The sequence below is a fragment of the Chanos chanos genome, chromosome 8 (assembly GCF_902362185.1).
Source record: "Chanos chanos chromosome 8, fChaCha1.1, whole genome shotgun sequence".
Lineage (NCBI taxonomy): Eukaryota > Metazoa > Chordata > Actinopteri > Gonorynchiformes > Chanidae > Chanos > Chanos chanos.
The window spans coordinates 6,448,832-6,465,433 of NC_044502.1; the positions used below are offsets into that span (position 1 = coordinate 6,448,832).

The 16,602-nt window shown below is 41.5% G+C and overlaps 2 protein-coding genes across 4 annotated transcripts; one reads left to right on the top strand and one right to left on the bottom strand.

Annotated features, from left to right (window-relative positions):
• The first annotated feature begins 5,576 nt into the window (after nucleotides 1–5,576).
• Nucleotides 5,577–10,687, top strand: nfe2l2b (nfe2 like bZIP transcription factor 2b). 2 transcript variants are annotated; one of them, XM_030781870.1, is made up of 5 exons: nucleotides 5,577–5,744; nucleotides 7,406–7,654; nucleotides 7,762–7,830; nucleotides 8,065–8,238; nucleotides 8,970–10,687. In XM_030781870.1, exons 1-5 carry the CDS (start codon nucleotides 5,703–5,705, stop codon nucleotides 10,173–10,175), a joined length of 1,740 nt encoding a protein of 579 aa, XP_030637730.1. In that variant the 5' UTR covers nucleotides 5,577–5,702; the 3' UTR covers nucleotides 10,176–10,687. The 2 variants fall into 2 exon arrangements, with proteins under 2 accessions (XP_030637730.1, XP_030637729.1); XM_030781869.1 differs by having other exon boundaries at nucleotides 8,967–10,686.
• Nucleotides 10,688–11,116: 429 nt separating this feature from the next.
• On the bottom strand, nucleotides 11,117–14,723 carry mtx2 (metaxin 2). 2 transcript variants are annotated; one of them, XM_030781472.1, is made up of 10 exons: nucleotides 14,543–14,723; nucleotides 13,960–14,007; nucleotides 13,734–13,780; nucleotides 13,502–13,574; nucleotides 13,249–13,325; nucleotides 12,941–13,033; nucleotides 12,567–12,605; nucleotides 12,344–12,400; nucleotides 11,838–11,914; nucleotides 11,117–11,721 (listed from the first exon to the last, which is right to left on the bottom strand). In XM_030781472.1, the coding sequence occupies exons 1-10, from the start codon at nucleotides 14,580–14,582 to the stop codon at nucleotides 11,514–11,516; spliced, it is 759 nt and encodes a 252-aa protein (XP_030637332.1). In that variant the 5' UTR covers nucleotides 14,583–14,723; the 3' UTR covers nucleotides 11,117–11,513. The 2 variants fall into 2 exon arrangements, with proteins under 2 accessions (XP_030637332.1, XP_030637331.1); XM_030781471.1 differs by having other exon boundaries at nucleotides 12,344–12,469.
• Nucleotides 14,724–16,602: the final 1,879 nt, after the last annotated feature.

Below are 16,602 nucleotides of genomic sequence, written 5' to 3' on the forward strand. Positions count from 1 at the left end.
TTTTAACTTCATGTCTCTTGTCTCTCAACACCCACATATACGTTTCACAACAACACATTGTAATATTGAGAGGATTTTATTTTTCTAAACAATCTGACAAACACAAAGAACAACACGGACACTTTATCACTGTTCAAATGATACTGGAAATGAAAAGCTGCGTAATGATAAATACAGTAAATTAGAATTCTTCTAAGGCAGTGGTTTTCAGTTTGTTCCTAGCACTTTTTTTTTTGGTTTCAGCCCAGCACTAGTCCATGTGATTCCACAGCTCATCCACACTATCACAGTTGACTGAGCTAATTAAAGGATTGTTCGTTAGCTGATCTGCGGAAGCAGGGGTGCTAGTGCACACCTGAAACAAACATTTTCAGGCCAGGAGATTCCCAGAGAACAGATTGAAAGCCACAGTTTTAGACCTTAAGGTGTGAGTCCTTTTGCCATCTCGTGTTTCCTGATTGGCTGGCTGGCTGACATTTGCATGCGAGTCTTAACTTAAATCTCCTGACGCGAGACTGGTCAGTTAAGGGTATAGCCATCGCAAGAGGTCTCCCTGCCATCTGTCACCCTCCGCTACTATAGAATTTTAAAAGTGACCTTCGATCAGCTGCGAAAACCGGGTTTGCATCACGTTGAGCAGCATGGAGCAAAAGACGGCCGGAATTCAGTTCAGAAGTGTAGTGAAGGTCAGATTAAAGTCATTTCTGGACTGGTCTTTGTCAAAGCAAGAGTGAGATTTCTGTCTCAGTGGCTGTGCTATCTATACACTCAGCAGACTGTTGAGAGAACTGTTCTTATCAGTTCAATATCTCAGATTAAATGGGAACGCCAACTGAACAGCACTTACTACAGACCAAAGTTCACTTGGACCATGTCAGCACGCACAGTGGCACAAATGGCCCGGTCATTTTAGTTTAACCCCTACTGAGCCATTTTGTCTTTCTTGTATGATTGTGTGAGGTAGTGCCAAATTCAACAAATCCACATACTCAAAAAGTGTCAGAAGTTTGGATATTTCAAGCTTAATATGTTTAACTAACCTCTTTCGACAAAAATATGATCAGTGCTAAAAAAAAAACAACCTCTCAGTAATATGTACCTTCCAACACAACGAGTATATTTGTGTCTGAATCGGCCCTGATTCCACTGTCCTTTCGAAAGGATTCTACCGCCATCTAGAGGACAATGTAACGTTGCGCAACATATTTTATAACCATTTGATTCTAGAAAGTTACACCTTACACAACCGTGCCGTTGTCCTCGGAGCAAAACAATGGCTCACGTAATAGAAGTGGGGGTCCCTCTATTGCGGTCGTCGTTTCGGTCCTCCACGTGAGGGTCTACGCCTCGCTTGCTCGAATCTACATGTAGGGCTTCGTAGTGCTTGTATGGACATATAGAACAAACAATAGAAGGCATGCAGAAATATTGCATAAGCCAATTATATTCTGCAATTTATTATATAGATTAAATTATATATATGTACATTGTATATTGTACATATATATGTATAAAATCAAGATGTCATTGAACTAATGTCTTCCTCTTCCTCTTCTTCTATAAAAATACAGTAGTAGCAGAGTGGCGGGTTTTATCATTAAGCGTTGTACTGGTCTTATCACGAGCGTAGTTCCTATTCCTCTTTCGATGTTAAAAGGAAATTAGTGCCTTTAATCTACAGGGAAAAAAACACTAAACAATCCGGTCTACACTGTATGGCGTACTGGAGAGGCCTGACATTTCGATCGGATCTCAAGCAGGGGAGCCACTCTACCTCATTGACCTTTACGTAACCTGAGTTTACAGATGCTTTTGCAAGACAACATGGCGTGAATGCATAAAAAAAGGTTCAGCTATTGCGACGACTGTGAGGGAACTAGTACGTATCCTTAGGGTCATGGATATGTGAAATATAGCACAGGCGTGATAAATAAACTCATTTTAAAAATCCACTCATATAAACAAAGTATGCTTTAGAGAGTAAAGGAACTTGTTGGTAGGAGTGCGAAGTGTCCTAATATCTATTAGTTTGTAGTGTAACTATAAACGTTTCGTGTTTCGTAACGAGCCGGCTGTTCAACGTAGTAAGATTTTTTTTAAAGCTGGACAGTTTCAATGAAAAGTTAAAACAATCAAATACTAATGTTCCTTTGCTGTTTTCCTGTTAACTAGTTTCAGTTCAGTTTGTCGAGCAAACTGAGAAATCTTACCCTAGGTATTAAGGCCCTGCTTCCTGTGATGCTCTGACGATGCGACGAGTTATAAATGGATTCGAAGTTCAGAGGCAGTGGTGCTATTCAAATTTTGACCACTAGAGGTCATTCGCATCTCACCAGACCTAACAAACTATGATTACCTATGGTGTCAATAGTTAGCAATTAAGCCCACTGATCAAGAGGAGCGTCCGTCTGACAATCAAATGAATAAAAGTGTAAAATGTCAGTCAGTCCACAATTATAAACACTGAGTACAATCATAAATGTGCAATATAAACAACATGTTCTTTGCTCTCATGATCTCGTTGCAGGGTCGCGGAGCTCCTAAAGCAAAGTTCTGTAATGCACTGACCACACACACATACAGCCAGAGTGGACCACAGAACTTCACCTGAGTAGCCGTGTGTGTGCGCGCGCGCGCGCGCGCGCGTCACAGCATTTATGGCCTTTCAAGTTTGTTTGTTTTCGTAAGGCATTCAAATCAAACAAACAAACAAACAAACAAACAAACAATTATTCCACGGCATGAGTAATTGATATCATATGCATTTTGGGGGTTTCCCGCCTCTCCTACGTTACTTTCTACCTCCCGTAAGCAGTAGAAAGTACTTCCGTATGGAATAAGGACGCTGGTGAATCTGGTCCAATGGTCTGGGAAATGGACATGTGGGAGAGAGTTGGTGGCCGTGGCGTAAAAAGCTGACGTGTCTGTTTCTCTCTGTATGTTCAATTCTGTAATTAAAGAAACAATATAAAAATAAATAAGAAACTTTCTCAGCTCAGTGTGCATCTCAATTAAATGAATAAAAAAACTTCTTTTTTTCCCTATGTGCCGAAGCCTTTTTTTAATCAGACATTGTCACAAAACAGTTTGACAGACTCTCGACCCTGTGCAATACAATTGAGAATTATATCTTTACGTGTACTGAAGAAGTGTTGTTTTCAATACCAACAATGAATAATGCGAGAGATAAGATTAATAACCAGCCAATTAAGTTAGAATGGCCATTCACACACTACAACAGAGCGGCAGCCAAAGGCCTGTGTCAATATAATAAACGGGTAGAGACTACTTTAATCTAGCAGAGGTAATTTAGAAATCAAACTTTGTTCTACATGCAATTTGACGGGATTCTAGACGTAAGCTAGCTGAGTGTCGTTTCAAAAAAGTTAAAAAACGTCTTCAATTGCAGAGAACTTTAATCCTTGTTTGCAAGTTTACGGGACCTTGTTATGCATACCTGTCTCAAAGTGCCTCCTGCAACGATGGATTGGTTTTGTCCATCCAACTGCAGTTTTAGCCTACGCAAACGGAACGAGCAACGTCAAACACGATAGCGAAAAGCTAGTCAGCAAGTAACTTCAAAGATGGTTTATTAAATTCAGGCCTGTTTGCCACACTGCCTGTGCCCAGCTACCGACGTTCTTCAGTGGCATTGTACCCCTAGTTCTCTCTTTACCGGTGGAGGAATGTCGACGTGGAGCTGCCAAGCGTGAACGTGTAGGGTACTCATGAACGCGCTCAGGAAAACTCTCCGTTCTTGGGGAACTTCACTGAAGAGTGGTTTGAATCGTCAAGAGAAATTGATGAAGGGATGACGCTCTTGACAAGTAACCTCCAGAATGCCCTCAAAAGTTACTTTAAATACTAGCAAGTTCAGTGTCCCCTCTCATGTGCGTTACAGAGAGTAAACCTATAGGATGCCCTTCCAGAAACAAGAAACTATTTCTAGTACTATTTTATCTCAAAAATCTCAGACAAATCTCTCGATAAACGCCATAAACATCATATCGCCTTTGAATGTGTGCAAAACATGAGCTCGTGAACCCTTGAATACCCCTGAATATCTGTTTTTTATTGAAAGAGACCACTTAAATGAACAACCATAAACCAAACACCTCAAGGTTACGAGGGGATATTGGTGCATGACAGGTTACACTGGTTAGGAAAGTTCAATGTGTTGTAAGCGCGCACATAAATCACACACGTGCATCGTTAGTAGCCTTCCTAAAGGTTTCCTTCCCAGTAGATTGCTTTGCACACAATCCAATAATTATAATGGTATTTTTACCTCAGGTAGCCTAATATACTTCAAGCACCGTCAAGTTGTACAAGTCATTCCATTCATGTCTCACCAAGTAGCTTGAAAACTGTGAAAGTGTTTTTCGTAGTTTTGCATCTTGTTCATAAACGTTTAACATTTTTGAGAACATTTCAGTGCCTTATACAACTGTTTTAATACAGTCGTGTTTTAAGAGACAGAGGACAGAGAAATTAAATATATGTATATATATATATATATATATATATATATATATATATATAAACTGACCATTTACAGGGAAGAACCACCCGTAATTACCTGATTACACACGTATCTTTGCACCTTAAATGAAATTTTAATCTATAAACCGTATATAAACCGTCCGATGCAGAAAGTTTTTGAAACAAGGAATTCTCCAATAACTACAATCGAACTGTGTGTACGGGTGTAATTGTTCTTTTTGACAACACCCGAATAACTTTTTTTTTTTACTCACAAACTATTTTTAATTATGTTCAGTGGCTATGATATCCAGTATCGCTACTCACGGACATTTTAGTTGCAAGCAGTTTCATCAGAATCCGTCACTTGTTTTGTTAGCTCTAGCATTCAGGAAGCCAATTAACATGACCGCGGTTAGACGTCTGCCGACTTATCTCCATCATAAATACACGAAATTATCGCAGGTGTGTCTTTTTTTCGCTCGCGTCTGTATCACTTGACTGTTGTATCTGAATGAGTAATTTACAGGTAAATAATTAACAAGAGGATCAAGATGCTATCAAAAGAGGATAAAGATGCTACCAAAATAGGAATTAGATGGGTTGTACGAAAAATCAAGGGAAAAGTCGTTAGAGGCAGGGCTACACAAACAGCAAACAGGTTAATAAAATGTGTTGCTGTTGTTGATGAGCAGGAGGAGGAGACTGAGGATGACATTTATGATGATGAAGACGACGATGGTTGTGATGATAGTGAAGATAACAAAAAGTGAATTCACATTGCTTTCACTTTCCGACTCATTAGCACAATGAGCATCATATTATCATTACCATTTCTGTCAGAAATTTGTGGCTGTTATACTTGCGTGAGAATAACAAGTTTTATGACATGAGCGGAGAACTGTGGTATCAAGTGGACTGAAACAAGGACTGATAATCATTACCACAGACAGTGAAACAGACCAGATTTGGTGTCTGGTTTGGGTGTCCCTTTCCGTGACAATCTAACTGGCTGATAGTGTGGGGCGGAGCGATGACCTAACCAACCAAAGAGCTCTCCGGCTGAGAACTTCTTTAAACCTGTTAAACTCCCATCCACACTCTGACGACTCCTGCAACACAGTGGTAGACCGTCGACGGCACCGCATCCAAATACGAGAACCACCTGCTTGTCCACGAAGTAGCCTGGTTAAGGTACCTCGACGCTCCGTTTTGTGGCAATGACAGAAGATGAGCCGTTCTCAACACATCAGACTCTTGAGGTAAATATATGAATGCATGCATGTACATACATGCATATATATTCTTTTACAATACGAAGTATATCTATTTAATTGAACAAATACGTTTTTTGCCTTAAAACACTGGATGTTTAGCAAGACGAGAAAGTTTTGCGTATAGCCTTGTGTCACAACAGCCTATTGCTAATAGTATAGCTATATAAACCACGAAAAATGAACCACAGAGAGCATTCCAGTGACCGTATGACAGGTCGTAATATTGACCACTGTGACATAGTCTACATGACATTCGTTATCACGTTGCCAGGTTCTGTCTCGTGAATATTTATGTACAAACTATTTGGATTTTATTTTTTGTTGTAGGGTGAATTCAGGTATATTGGGACATCAGGTAAACTGGGACAGAATTACAAAAACTGTCTCAATATAGCTAAATTTACCCTATGTTTTCGCTTATCCACTTTAAAATATGTATTTGTATATTTGTGAGTTGTCAGCCCTTTAAATTTTTGTTTTATCTGATCGATGGGACCGAGGAAAAGTTTAGTGTGAAATTTCTCAAAAGAATTGAAGTGAAACCGCGTGCCTAGGTATGTGTAGGTTAAACAGGGTCGAGAAACATAATGTTGTATTTGTCCTAACACGGTGGCTTATCTCTTGCACTTTCCCCTGTAGTCGGTATCTCAGCTAAAAGCCACGGGTGTGTTCGATTCACCTTTACCTCGCTTTTTCCCCAAACCATCCCCCTCCCTCTCCCTTTCCCTCATCTTTTGCCTTTGTTTTCTCTGATAAATTACCTTGCGTAGGCCGCTCAAAGTAAACTGTAGAATGTAATGACTCACTCAAATCCATTTGTGAAGTGACATTGTGAATATAGTTCTGTACTCACTGGTATCAGTTGTGGCCGCGTTCGTGCCCGAGGTAAACACACACTCACACGCAAACCTAATGAAGCGTTGTGCTAGCATAGTCAGAACAAAGCGCAGCAGGGACACAAGATCAAAACGATTTTGATCAGAACATAGTGCACACGTTTCCATAAATGTATAGTGTCTTAGATCGTATCATTATTAAACATGGGTTGGGGAAAAAGTGACAACTCTCAACGTCCTTTGGGAAATACAAACGTTCAAATGGTCCTTTCTCTGTCAGCAGTCAGAGAAAGTGTTATATAAGCGAGTGAGAGTTCCTCTGTACATTGAAAGGAGCTCAGTTAAAGTAGATTTAAACTTGCTTAATCTTGTTAATTTAAGATTCTCTTAGTTGTTTGTCTTTTCACAACCATGCTAGATCCTACTGGGATAGTCCTTTCATCCCATAGAAGCATGTGTGATTGTCTGTGTGTGTGTGTAGGCATGTATTTACATGTGCCTTATTATATAAGTCTAGCCTGTTTGCAAAACCAGACAAAACACATAGTTCTGTCAGCTGTGGTGGCTGCACCCAATGTTGGTCAGGTTATTTCTTTAAGTGTTTAAAATCTTTTGTGGACTTTCCTACACCCTGGGTGAGGCCCCTTTTCTGCAGTTTTATTCCCTTCAAGATGTCAGTTATGTACATGTAACTCTGCTTACTTAAAGACTACACTCTCAGATTGCACTTAATCTGTTTAATATACTGTATAGGAATAATTAGTCTGTAGTAGTACATCTCTCTCTCCCTCTCTCTGTCTCTCTCTCTAGGAGATGAATTTGATTGACATCCTTTGGAGACAGGATGTTGATTTGGGGGCGGAACGTAAAGTGTTTGATGGTCGTCTGAGACAGAAAGAGGAGGATGAGAGAAAAGCAAAGGAACAAGAGGAAGTGAGGATGAAAGAGAGGAGGAGGAAGAAGGAGATGGTTCTGTTGGCACGACACAAACTGGATGAGGAAACTGGAGAGTTGATGCTCCGTCGCAATCCGTCAGACACGTCCGTACCTGTCGTCCAGGTAACACTGCTGCCAATCATAGAAAGGAATGACATCACAGACATACACATTTACATAATGGGATGAACACGTTCAGACGCATTCATTTTCAATTCTCTGTATTTCAGGATGATATGGAGTCCTTCATTTTGGATCAGTGCATGGAGCTCCTGTGTCAGACATTCCCCTCAGGAGAGGTAATGCACCTGCACACAGACATTTGTGTACACTCATATTATGGAGATTCTTGCAAACTCCAAAAGAACACTTCATACAAACTCATGCACATACAGCGACATTCACAGTATCTCCCTTCGAATGTCTCCACTTTTCAACCGTGTTCCTCGTGCTGGATTAAACTGACGGTTCCCTATCTCTTGAGCCAAAAAAAGCCCAAACTAACGTGAGACTTCTATCTCCTTGTGTCTCAGGATTTGTCTTCTTCGCTGGCCTCTTCTGACACAGTCTCTTCCCCGACCCCTCCGGAACATTCTCCCTTGAGCAGGAATCCTCTGCTGTCTGCTCTGCTTGTTTCCAAAAAACCCCAAACGGCCGAACAAGAAACCACAGTCGTGAACGAACTGCTGGCATTTCCAGAGCTGCAGGTACACACACACACACACACACACACACTCTTGAAAAAGCATGTATTTTGTTATGGTCCATTGTCTATCTCTGTTGTGGAGCTAAGTCGTTCAGGTCAAGCCTGTTTTACCATATTTCAAAATGTTCCTACACACAAGTAAACATTTCCCATTATACATCATTTCTTTCACGGTTCCTCTCTGATTGGCTTTTAGAATTATGCGGGCTTGTTCCAGCAAAGGTTGCGCTTCGCAGATTCGCTTAACGAGTGTATTTCTGCCCTCATGTCTCAGCACACTAGCTTGTCAGAGTTTGTCAGCGAATTCTTCGAATAAACAGAAACGCTAACAGTACATATTAAAACAGTGCGAATTCTCCCGGTTCTCTTATTTGCACTGTTACTGTGTGTGAAGTGAAAGATATGTTATGGACATAAGGGAAAGGGTAACTCTCGTGGGACCTTCTACTGCACAGTTGCTGAGCATGGTGTCGAAGAGTTTAAGTCTCTTATCTGCTATGGCCTTGACCACAGTAGTAATTAGGCTATAAAGCAATGCTAACCATAGTGGCACTAAACTTATCAATGATTGTCTTTCAATGATTATCTTACTCAGAGTAATATAGACAGTTCAGAATATTGTTTAGAGTGATGTCATTTTTCATTGAACTTTGTTTATTGTTGCTCTGTCAAATTAAGTTTAGTTTTTTAGTGTGGGGTTTTTTTTTTTTTCATTATTGTTGTTTGCAGCAGTATCTGGATCTCGTGGAATCAAAAGGTTCTCCAAACGCCAGCCTGCCATTGGTGGAGACGAGAGAAAACCAGCAAGGCCAGCAAACGCTCGAGTCGGAGTCACAAAATGATCTCATTCTTACGCATACCCTCTTTGACCAAGCCAAACCCGCACAAACATTTACAGACCCTCTTATCAGCTTGACACCCCCTGATAATCTGAACCAAATGAGTTTAACAGCACCTGATCTTTGCTCAAGCTTAAATACAAATACCTGCACCGCTGAAGCTTTCCTCACCGAGAACGAACAGTCACCCACAGACATTTTCAACGATTCGTTTCGGTACGAGAGCTCCCTCATAGACGCGCTCAGTAGCTCAGATCTGACACCTGAAGACTCCTACACACACGTTGGCAGCAGCCCATCTTTGTTAGACTTTGAGGACTCTGACTCCTTAGAGTCTTTCGATCCAGACAAGTCCATGTATGGAGATGAGCCAATGGGCAGCAGCCAGTTAGGTTCTCCAGACGTGGAGGGCAGTCCGATGGATTTCGCAGATCTCTTCCAGTTGTCATTCCTTTCTGATAGTCCCCGGTCATCTCCTGAGGGCTCACCCCTTTTCCAAACCCATACGCACACGCAAAATTCATCTGTGCCCCTCGCATACATGCCGCCCTCACCTGAAGAGCTTACACACATGGGACAACCGCTCAAACGGGTCAGGCGCACGGAACCCATCGACGTGCCCGAGTCCAAAGCGGCGCGAGTTCGAGACCGCCGAAGGTGTCAGGACGAGCAGCGCGCGCGCGCCTTGCGCCTGCCGATCACCGTGAAAGAAATCATCGACCTACCGGTGGACGCTTTTAACGAGGTAGTCAGTTCTCACCAGCTGAACGAGAGTCAGCTCGCTCTCGTCAGAGACATTCGCAGAAGGGGCAAAAACAAAATGGCCGCCCAGAACTGCCGCAAGCGAAAGTTGGACAGTTTAGCTTACCTCGAGGACGAGGTCGACGCGCTGAGGAGAGAGAGCGAGGAACAGACCAAGGAGAAAGAGAAGAACGAGAAAGTGCTACACAAAGCTAAAGAGCAGCTCCTTAAACTTTATAATCAAGTGTTCAGCCAGTTGCGAGATGAACAAGGAAACTCATATGATCCTAAGGAATACACACTACAGCACAGCACAGACGGCAGGATCTACCTGCTACCACGCACAAAACACAAATAAGCAAATTTACGATATGTTTTAATGATAGCAATTAGCCTTAGGTTCCAGGCATATATAGCCATATATATATATAGAACCCACCTGAATGTTGTCAATTGATTCAGTAAATAAGGAGATAATGGGGGTTTTGCCTTTCTTGTATATAGTGTATGTTGTAATACATTTTCTACATCAATAACATGTTAAAGGCTTCAATCTCAAAGGCCTGAGTGGAACTTCAGGGAGATGCTGTTCACACACATACACACACACACACACATTCAGAATTACTGAGCAGTTACCTGTTCTCACTGCAGTTTGTTGATTGGTCTACACTATCTACAGAAGCGTGTTCACAAAGAGCTGAGAGACAATTATGGGCAACATTATAATGACTCGTGATGTGATACTGGAGATAAAGATCTGTAAGTCTCGAAATCCACTTGTCTGTTTGATTGACTCTTTCGGTGTTCAAAGGTCTTGAACTTTGCGACAGATTAAAAAAAAAAAAAAAAAAGTTTGACTCTTGTTAGCATTGGCTCCCGGCCAGCTTCTTTGTTCCTCAAACATTAATGAACTAAGCTATTTCTCTGACTAGTGTATGGGTTAATGTCTATATAAAAAAAAACATACAGGTTGTAATGATTAATACCTGTATTTCTTTGAATATGCGGTGATCTAATCCGAGTCTGGCACTATTATCTGTCTCAGAGGTCTCTTTCAGCGCAGAACTCAAGGCTATACAGACCTCAAAGAGACAATGAAACGTTTTCTGAAATCCCTTTGGCCCTCTATCTAGAATACAGGTCAGAATAAAATTTTAAAAGCGCAATAACTGTTAAGCGTCATAAGAGTGGGTGCATTCTTTAGTGATGTTTTGTTTTGTAATCTGTTGTACTGTAATCAAGTGGTCCCATTGTGATCACACAGAGAGAGAGAGAGAGAAAAAAAAAAAACACAAGTAGTTTGAGGTCTGGGTTTAATTCATGGTAGGCACTTTTCCATTTACACATTAAACCAGAAATAACTAGCATGCAATGAAAAAAAAAATCTGTCAAATTACACATCTACTCACTAACACTCCCAACAAGGAGACATGTCACATATGGCATTCTGAGCGAGGGCAGGCAGTTGTGAAAGTGTTTTGGGAATATTCAGAAAAGCTGAGTCGCCCAAATAAATAGCCTTCCTTCCATTGTTCTGAATCTGACTGGGTATGAGTGATGCAATGACCCTTATTAGTCAACAAACTGCCTTAAGCCGTCAATCACAGTCGCTTTCACCAATCGCTACGTCCGAATCAGAACGGAGGCGGGAGATTGCTCAGGCGGAGGTGTACGAGTGAGGGGGGCGGAGCCCTCATATTAGGGATGGACCTTTGGAGAAACGCGAGGATCCCGACTGGCCGTCTTTGTCCTGCTCGTCGAAGTAGGACTGTTCGATGCGTCGGCAGAAAGCGAGCAGGTTACTGTAGGCTTTTATCCTGTCGGCGAGCTCGTCGTTTGTGAGCCGCGTGGTCAGTATGGTGAAGATGTGACCGAAAACCAGAGCATCCAGCTCAGTAGGTCTGTGGGAGTCACAAGATATTAATCACTAACTGGAACACGTTAAACCAATAAATGAAAAAAAATAAATAAATAAAAAACTTTAGAGGTGTGGACGTGTCAACAGATGATGTATTACTGTTTGTTGAAGAAGTAGGGCTGTGTTCCAAGCCGTTGAGATAGAGCCTGACAGCATTGGCTAACGTCCTCGTACACCTGAAGACAGAACGCACGCACGCACACACACACACACACACACAAAGTAAATGGACTTTTCGAGAATAGCGTTCAGTGTGTATATGACCTTGACGCCAATAGTTATTTGAGAATAAAAATGTTTATCTGAGCCAAACTGAAAAGTCAAGGAGACGGCAATAAAGAACTTCAATCAAAGCACACAGTAATAAATTGAATGTACACTGATATATAGATATATGTACTCAACATCTCACTTACTAACACTGTATTGTCTGTATATGTCTAGGAACAATTGTATTTTTTTTTTCCATTCCAAGGTCTATTTCACTGTTATTGCATCAGAATGTCATGATGCAACACCGCCCGTTACCAGACAATAACTCCCAACTCCCACTAAAGATGAGACACACTTTATTATTAACATCTCCAATTTGCATATAGACACACCTGCTCAAGACTCTTTCCTGCCCAGCCAACTGCGCTCATCTTCCGACGAATCTCCCACTGCTTCTGATAGGCTAGGATTTGATTCAGAGGCCAGGAATACGGACTACTGTAACGCGGCCTGGAAATCTACACATATAAAATATGCATTTGTTTAATCTGTGTGTCAATGCGTATTGGTACATACGTTGGTGTGTGAGTGTGTGTGTGTGTGTGTTAAACTCACTTCTGCTGCTGTGTTATCATCACACCACTGAATATACAACTAGAGAAAGAGAAGAAAAGAAGAGAAATGACATGCAGTAAAGAGGAAAACAGAGAGAGAGAGAAAAAAAGAACTTTCACCAGGCCTGTGATTTGCCATTTGTCAAAACACCCAAACACTCCTCCCAAACCTTATCATGTCTCTCAATTACTATCCACACCCAGTTCCCACATATATAAGTTAATTTGGAATGTCTAAACAACCGCCCTTCTATAATCATACCTCCATGTTTAAAACTGCATGTTTGTATTCATTAAAATTCAAATATTATGAAGTGTACAGTGTGGTACGCCGGGCTGTTAAGAGTCTGGAGGCTGTGTACTGGCTGGCCTTACCTCAGCTGTTAACAGCATGTTGTTGACCAGCTCCATGTAAGCTTTCATTTCTGCTCTCTGGACATCATCAAGGCCATCACTCAGTGAGTGACCCTAGAGAGAGAGAGAGAGAGAGAAGGTGGGAGGGACAGACAGAATTATTGAAAGCAACACGTTTACCTTCTTTTTGTAATTTGTTTTTTTTTCTGAATGACAGTCAGGAAGTGAAAAATCAATTCCAGAAACCCAAATGCTCAATGAATGTTTGACCCTGGTCTGATTTTGAATGTTAGGTCAGCATTTGTGTGTTTTGTGTTGAATGTTTATACCTTAGCTTTAGTGAACTGCACAATCGGTCCCAATTCTGATATAACTTGATTACCAACATGAATAAAGGGAACCTTCCCTAAAAGAATGTAAAAAGAAAGAGAGGCAACCTCTTACTTTAATGGAAAGACCAACGCTATCTATCCTTGCACATTTGGCCTCTAACACTGCATTACAACAGTGACCCATGACACAACAAAAAGAACACAGTAATTCCACTGACTTTGAGATAAGTACACAAATAGTTGTACTCACCAGACGGTGACATGTACTCAGCGTTGGCACGGCAACGCACCTGTACTGGCAAGCCGCACATCCTGAGGTACGCCTGAGATACGGAGAAAAAAAAATCGCCTGATTGTCACTGCCCATTTAATCCCTTTTACATAATGGCAGGCAAGAAGCAAAGCACTACTATTAATTAACAAGTATATAAACTATGTTATGGGTTGTGTGGGTATGTGTGGGCGGATCTGTCTTTTTCAACCTGAACTGCCAGAGATGAAGCACAATCCGAGAGCAGGATTTGGTCCTCTAGAAATAATAATAATAATTATATATATACATATATATATAAAATAGGATTATACAAAATGATTTAAAAATAAATGACTCTGATTTAAAAACACACTCAGAGTATGCAACTGAATATGCATAGACAATAATTGTGCATGTCTGGAGGTATGTTTCAATGTTTAATAATGTGTCCTTACCCTTCAGTGGCTGATACAGAGTAGCATTCTCTGGCCATGGTTCTGCAGCTAAGAGAAACACGGCGTACGGTCACAAAGATATGTATAGATCAAATAAATCTCAATTTTTCTACCCCCTCCCCTCAAGAATCACTCACTGACAAACAAGAGATGAACGCGATTCTTTCTTTTGGCTTTGACCTTGACTAGAACATCGAAACATTACATGGAAATTAAATACAACAAACGAAACAGCGCTCCTGAAGATGTTTTACTATCATTACATAAAACGGGCCTACGTACTGAACCGGAGTCAGCGAGCAACCAGCCCGCTAACGACAGCTGGATGGCTACTTATTCCTGGCCAGCTATCTAGATAACACAATACACATTACAAGGGCAGGGTCGCTTGACTACTTTAACGTCACGTGCACACGAAAAACCGCTGAACCAAGATCTGGTCTCATCGTATACTTTCTTCTTAAGTGTGACAGGCAAAATTTAACCTCGTGTTTAATTTAACGCTTATAGTTACACTGCACTTCAGCACCTGCTAGCCACCCCGCCTAAACCATCAGTCTACGCACAGTTCCAAGATCATTACCTGCGATCTGGGAGACAAACGCCTCTGCAGCAAGTGACATGATGCACCGCAAAGATTATCAACGCTAACGCAATCAAAAGGAACCTGCCTATTGCAAAGATGAATTGGCATCAATTTTTCGCACAAGGGCACAGCAAGTTCCTGGCTCCATTTGGTGACGTCATCTAAAAGTCCTTCCTGCGGTCTGTCCAATCGAATGTACTCACTTCCGTCACCGCTTTTGCCTTTATCGCGGCGTCCGACAGACATCTAAGTGAAAGAGCATGAAGTGGCGTGATCTTGTCCTTTCACCTGTATTGACAGACCGCTGTATTTGGCACGTAGGTGTACAACCACTGGCGTTTGTAAAAGTAGGGGAGGAAGGAAAGTGCGCTTGGTGAAGTTTGGTGGCGGTGGGGTGTTGGTGAGGGCATATGCAGGCGTGCTGAACCCAGCCATATTTAAAGCAGCAGTAATAGGGTTACCACTTCTGATTTGTGAAAAACCAGGACACTGTTTTGTCTGCTGCTGTCCCTTTCTACATTAAATACAGACTTTTTTTTTTTTTACTTTAACGTGTAAGCATGTAGTGTCTAATTATAATCTATTTATAAAATCTAATCATAAGTCCAATGGTATACCTACTCCGTTTAGCAATGAAAACATGATTAGATGTATCATAATAGATTATAAACAACTTTTTAATTTACTGAATTTGGGCAGCTTTACACTGACATCTCTCACCTCTTTTGCCATTTGTATTTCTCATCCCTTTTTGCTACCTGCAGAAGTTCCTACTGTCCCTCAGTGAATGCTTTAAACTCCAAGCATGACAAATAAAAGTTTAATCTGACTTGAAGTTCTACTTTTACCAACCCCAGTGACATCCTGTTCCTTTTGTCTGACCAACACGCTCAGCATAGGCGTTGCTGACGGGGACAAACAAAACAAAGGATACCACTTTGAACAATTCGGTCGGTGCTTTCTCCTTTTTGAAAAAAAAAAAGCTCACCTCTTGTCTGGTGCTAGTTCTCCTGGGATGCTTTCAAATACATCATTCAGTACAGTGTAGTCCTGATACCGTTCGTCTTCGTCAATGCCCAGAACCAATTCGTCGACCAATCGCTCGAGTTGATCCCATTCTAAAGGACCACTCAGTCGCAGACAGCTAGCGTTAGACATAACTGGATCATCAAAATCAAAGTCAGCCTCCAGTTACAGAACAGCCTTTCCAATGAAGCTGTCGGTCAGTGTTGCAAACTCCGTTTGTTCTCTTGTGCTTAGTTTTCGGAATGTTTGCCTCATTTACTACCATAAAATCTCTCTGTACGACGCGAGATTAATTGGCGGCGCAATCGGCCGATCACTCCGTGAACATCCAGTAGAGTAGCACTCTCATTTTCCAACTTCCGAATTGCGCTATCAAATTCCTGCATGACGTTGTGCATGAGAAACAGGACACATTCTGACACTGTCGCATCATCCTCATCACTGTTGTCGGCAGCATCAGCACCACTTCTGCATATAACCTTCCAAATAATGTCAGGACAATCCTTCTTTCCCACTGACAAAAAAAAATAACACTTCAGGGCAGGCCAACACTCCAAGATCCTTTGAACTGCAGGCAATAGAGATAACCAACGGGTTGGTACATGCCTCAGTATCTCTCTGTACTGCATTGATATAAACTCGCAAAACTCTTTCACAGATTCTACTTTTTTGGCCGAGCACGAGGATTCGCTGTAGATTTTTAGGACAATGTTTTCAACATCGTCACCTGCAGCGCTGAGAATTCCGTTCGCGTTTTTCAGGGTGTTGTGGATCAAGTGGCATTTGCAGTTGCCCTTTGCGATGTGTAGACTAACTTCTTTTAGTTTCTGAAAAACGGAATTATGCTTGCCAAAATTTACAGATGCATTGTCAGCACCATATGCACTAATCTGGTTGACACACAGGCCACTTGCTTCTGTGATATCCACAAGTTGTTCGTAGTTAGCTCTGCTGGTTTCATGGGGGTCCTCGTAAAATTCCTATAGCCCATATTCAACACCCTTGTCTCCATGGAACTATTGAATCGTGTA

Excerpts from the sequence above, each read along its gene's own strand:
- nfe2l2b (XM_030781869.1), top strand. The coding sequence starts at position 5,703 with ATGACAGAAGATGAGCCGTTCTCAACACATCAGACTCTTGAG. Across the intron at positions 7,655-7,761 it reads CGTCCGTACCTGTCGTCCAG|GATGATATGGAGTCCTTCAT; the intron begins GTAACACTGCTG and ends TCTGTATTTCAG. Across the intron at positions 7,831-8,064 it reads AGACATTCCCCTCAGGAGAG|GATTTGTCTTCTTCGCTGGC; the intron begins GTAATGCACCTG and ends CTTGTGTCTCAG.
- mtx2 (XM_030781471.1), bottom strand. The coding sequence starts at position 14,582 with ATGTCACTTGCTGCAGAGGCGTTTGTCTCCCAGATCGCAG. Across the intron at positions 12,606-12,940 it reads ACATGCTGTTAACAGCTGAG|TTGTATATTCAGTGGTGTGA; the intron begins GTAAGGCCAGCC and ends CTCTTTCTCTAG. Across the intron at positions 11,915-12,343 it reads CAGGAAAGAGTCTTGAGCAG|GTGTACGAGGACGTTAGCCA; the intron begins GTGTGTCTATAT and ends TTCTGTCTTCAG.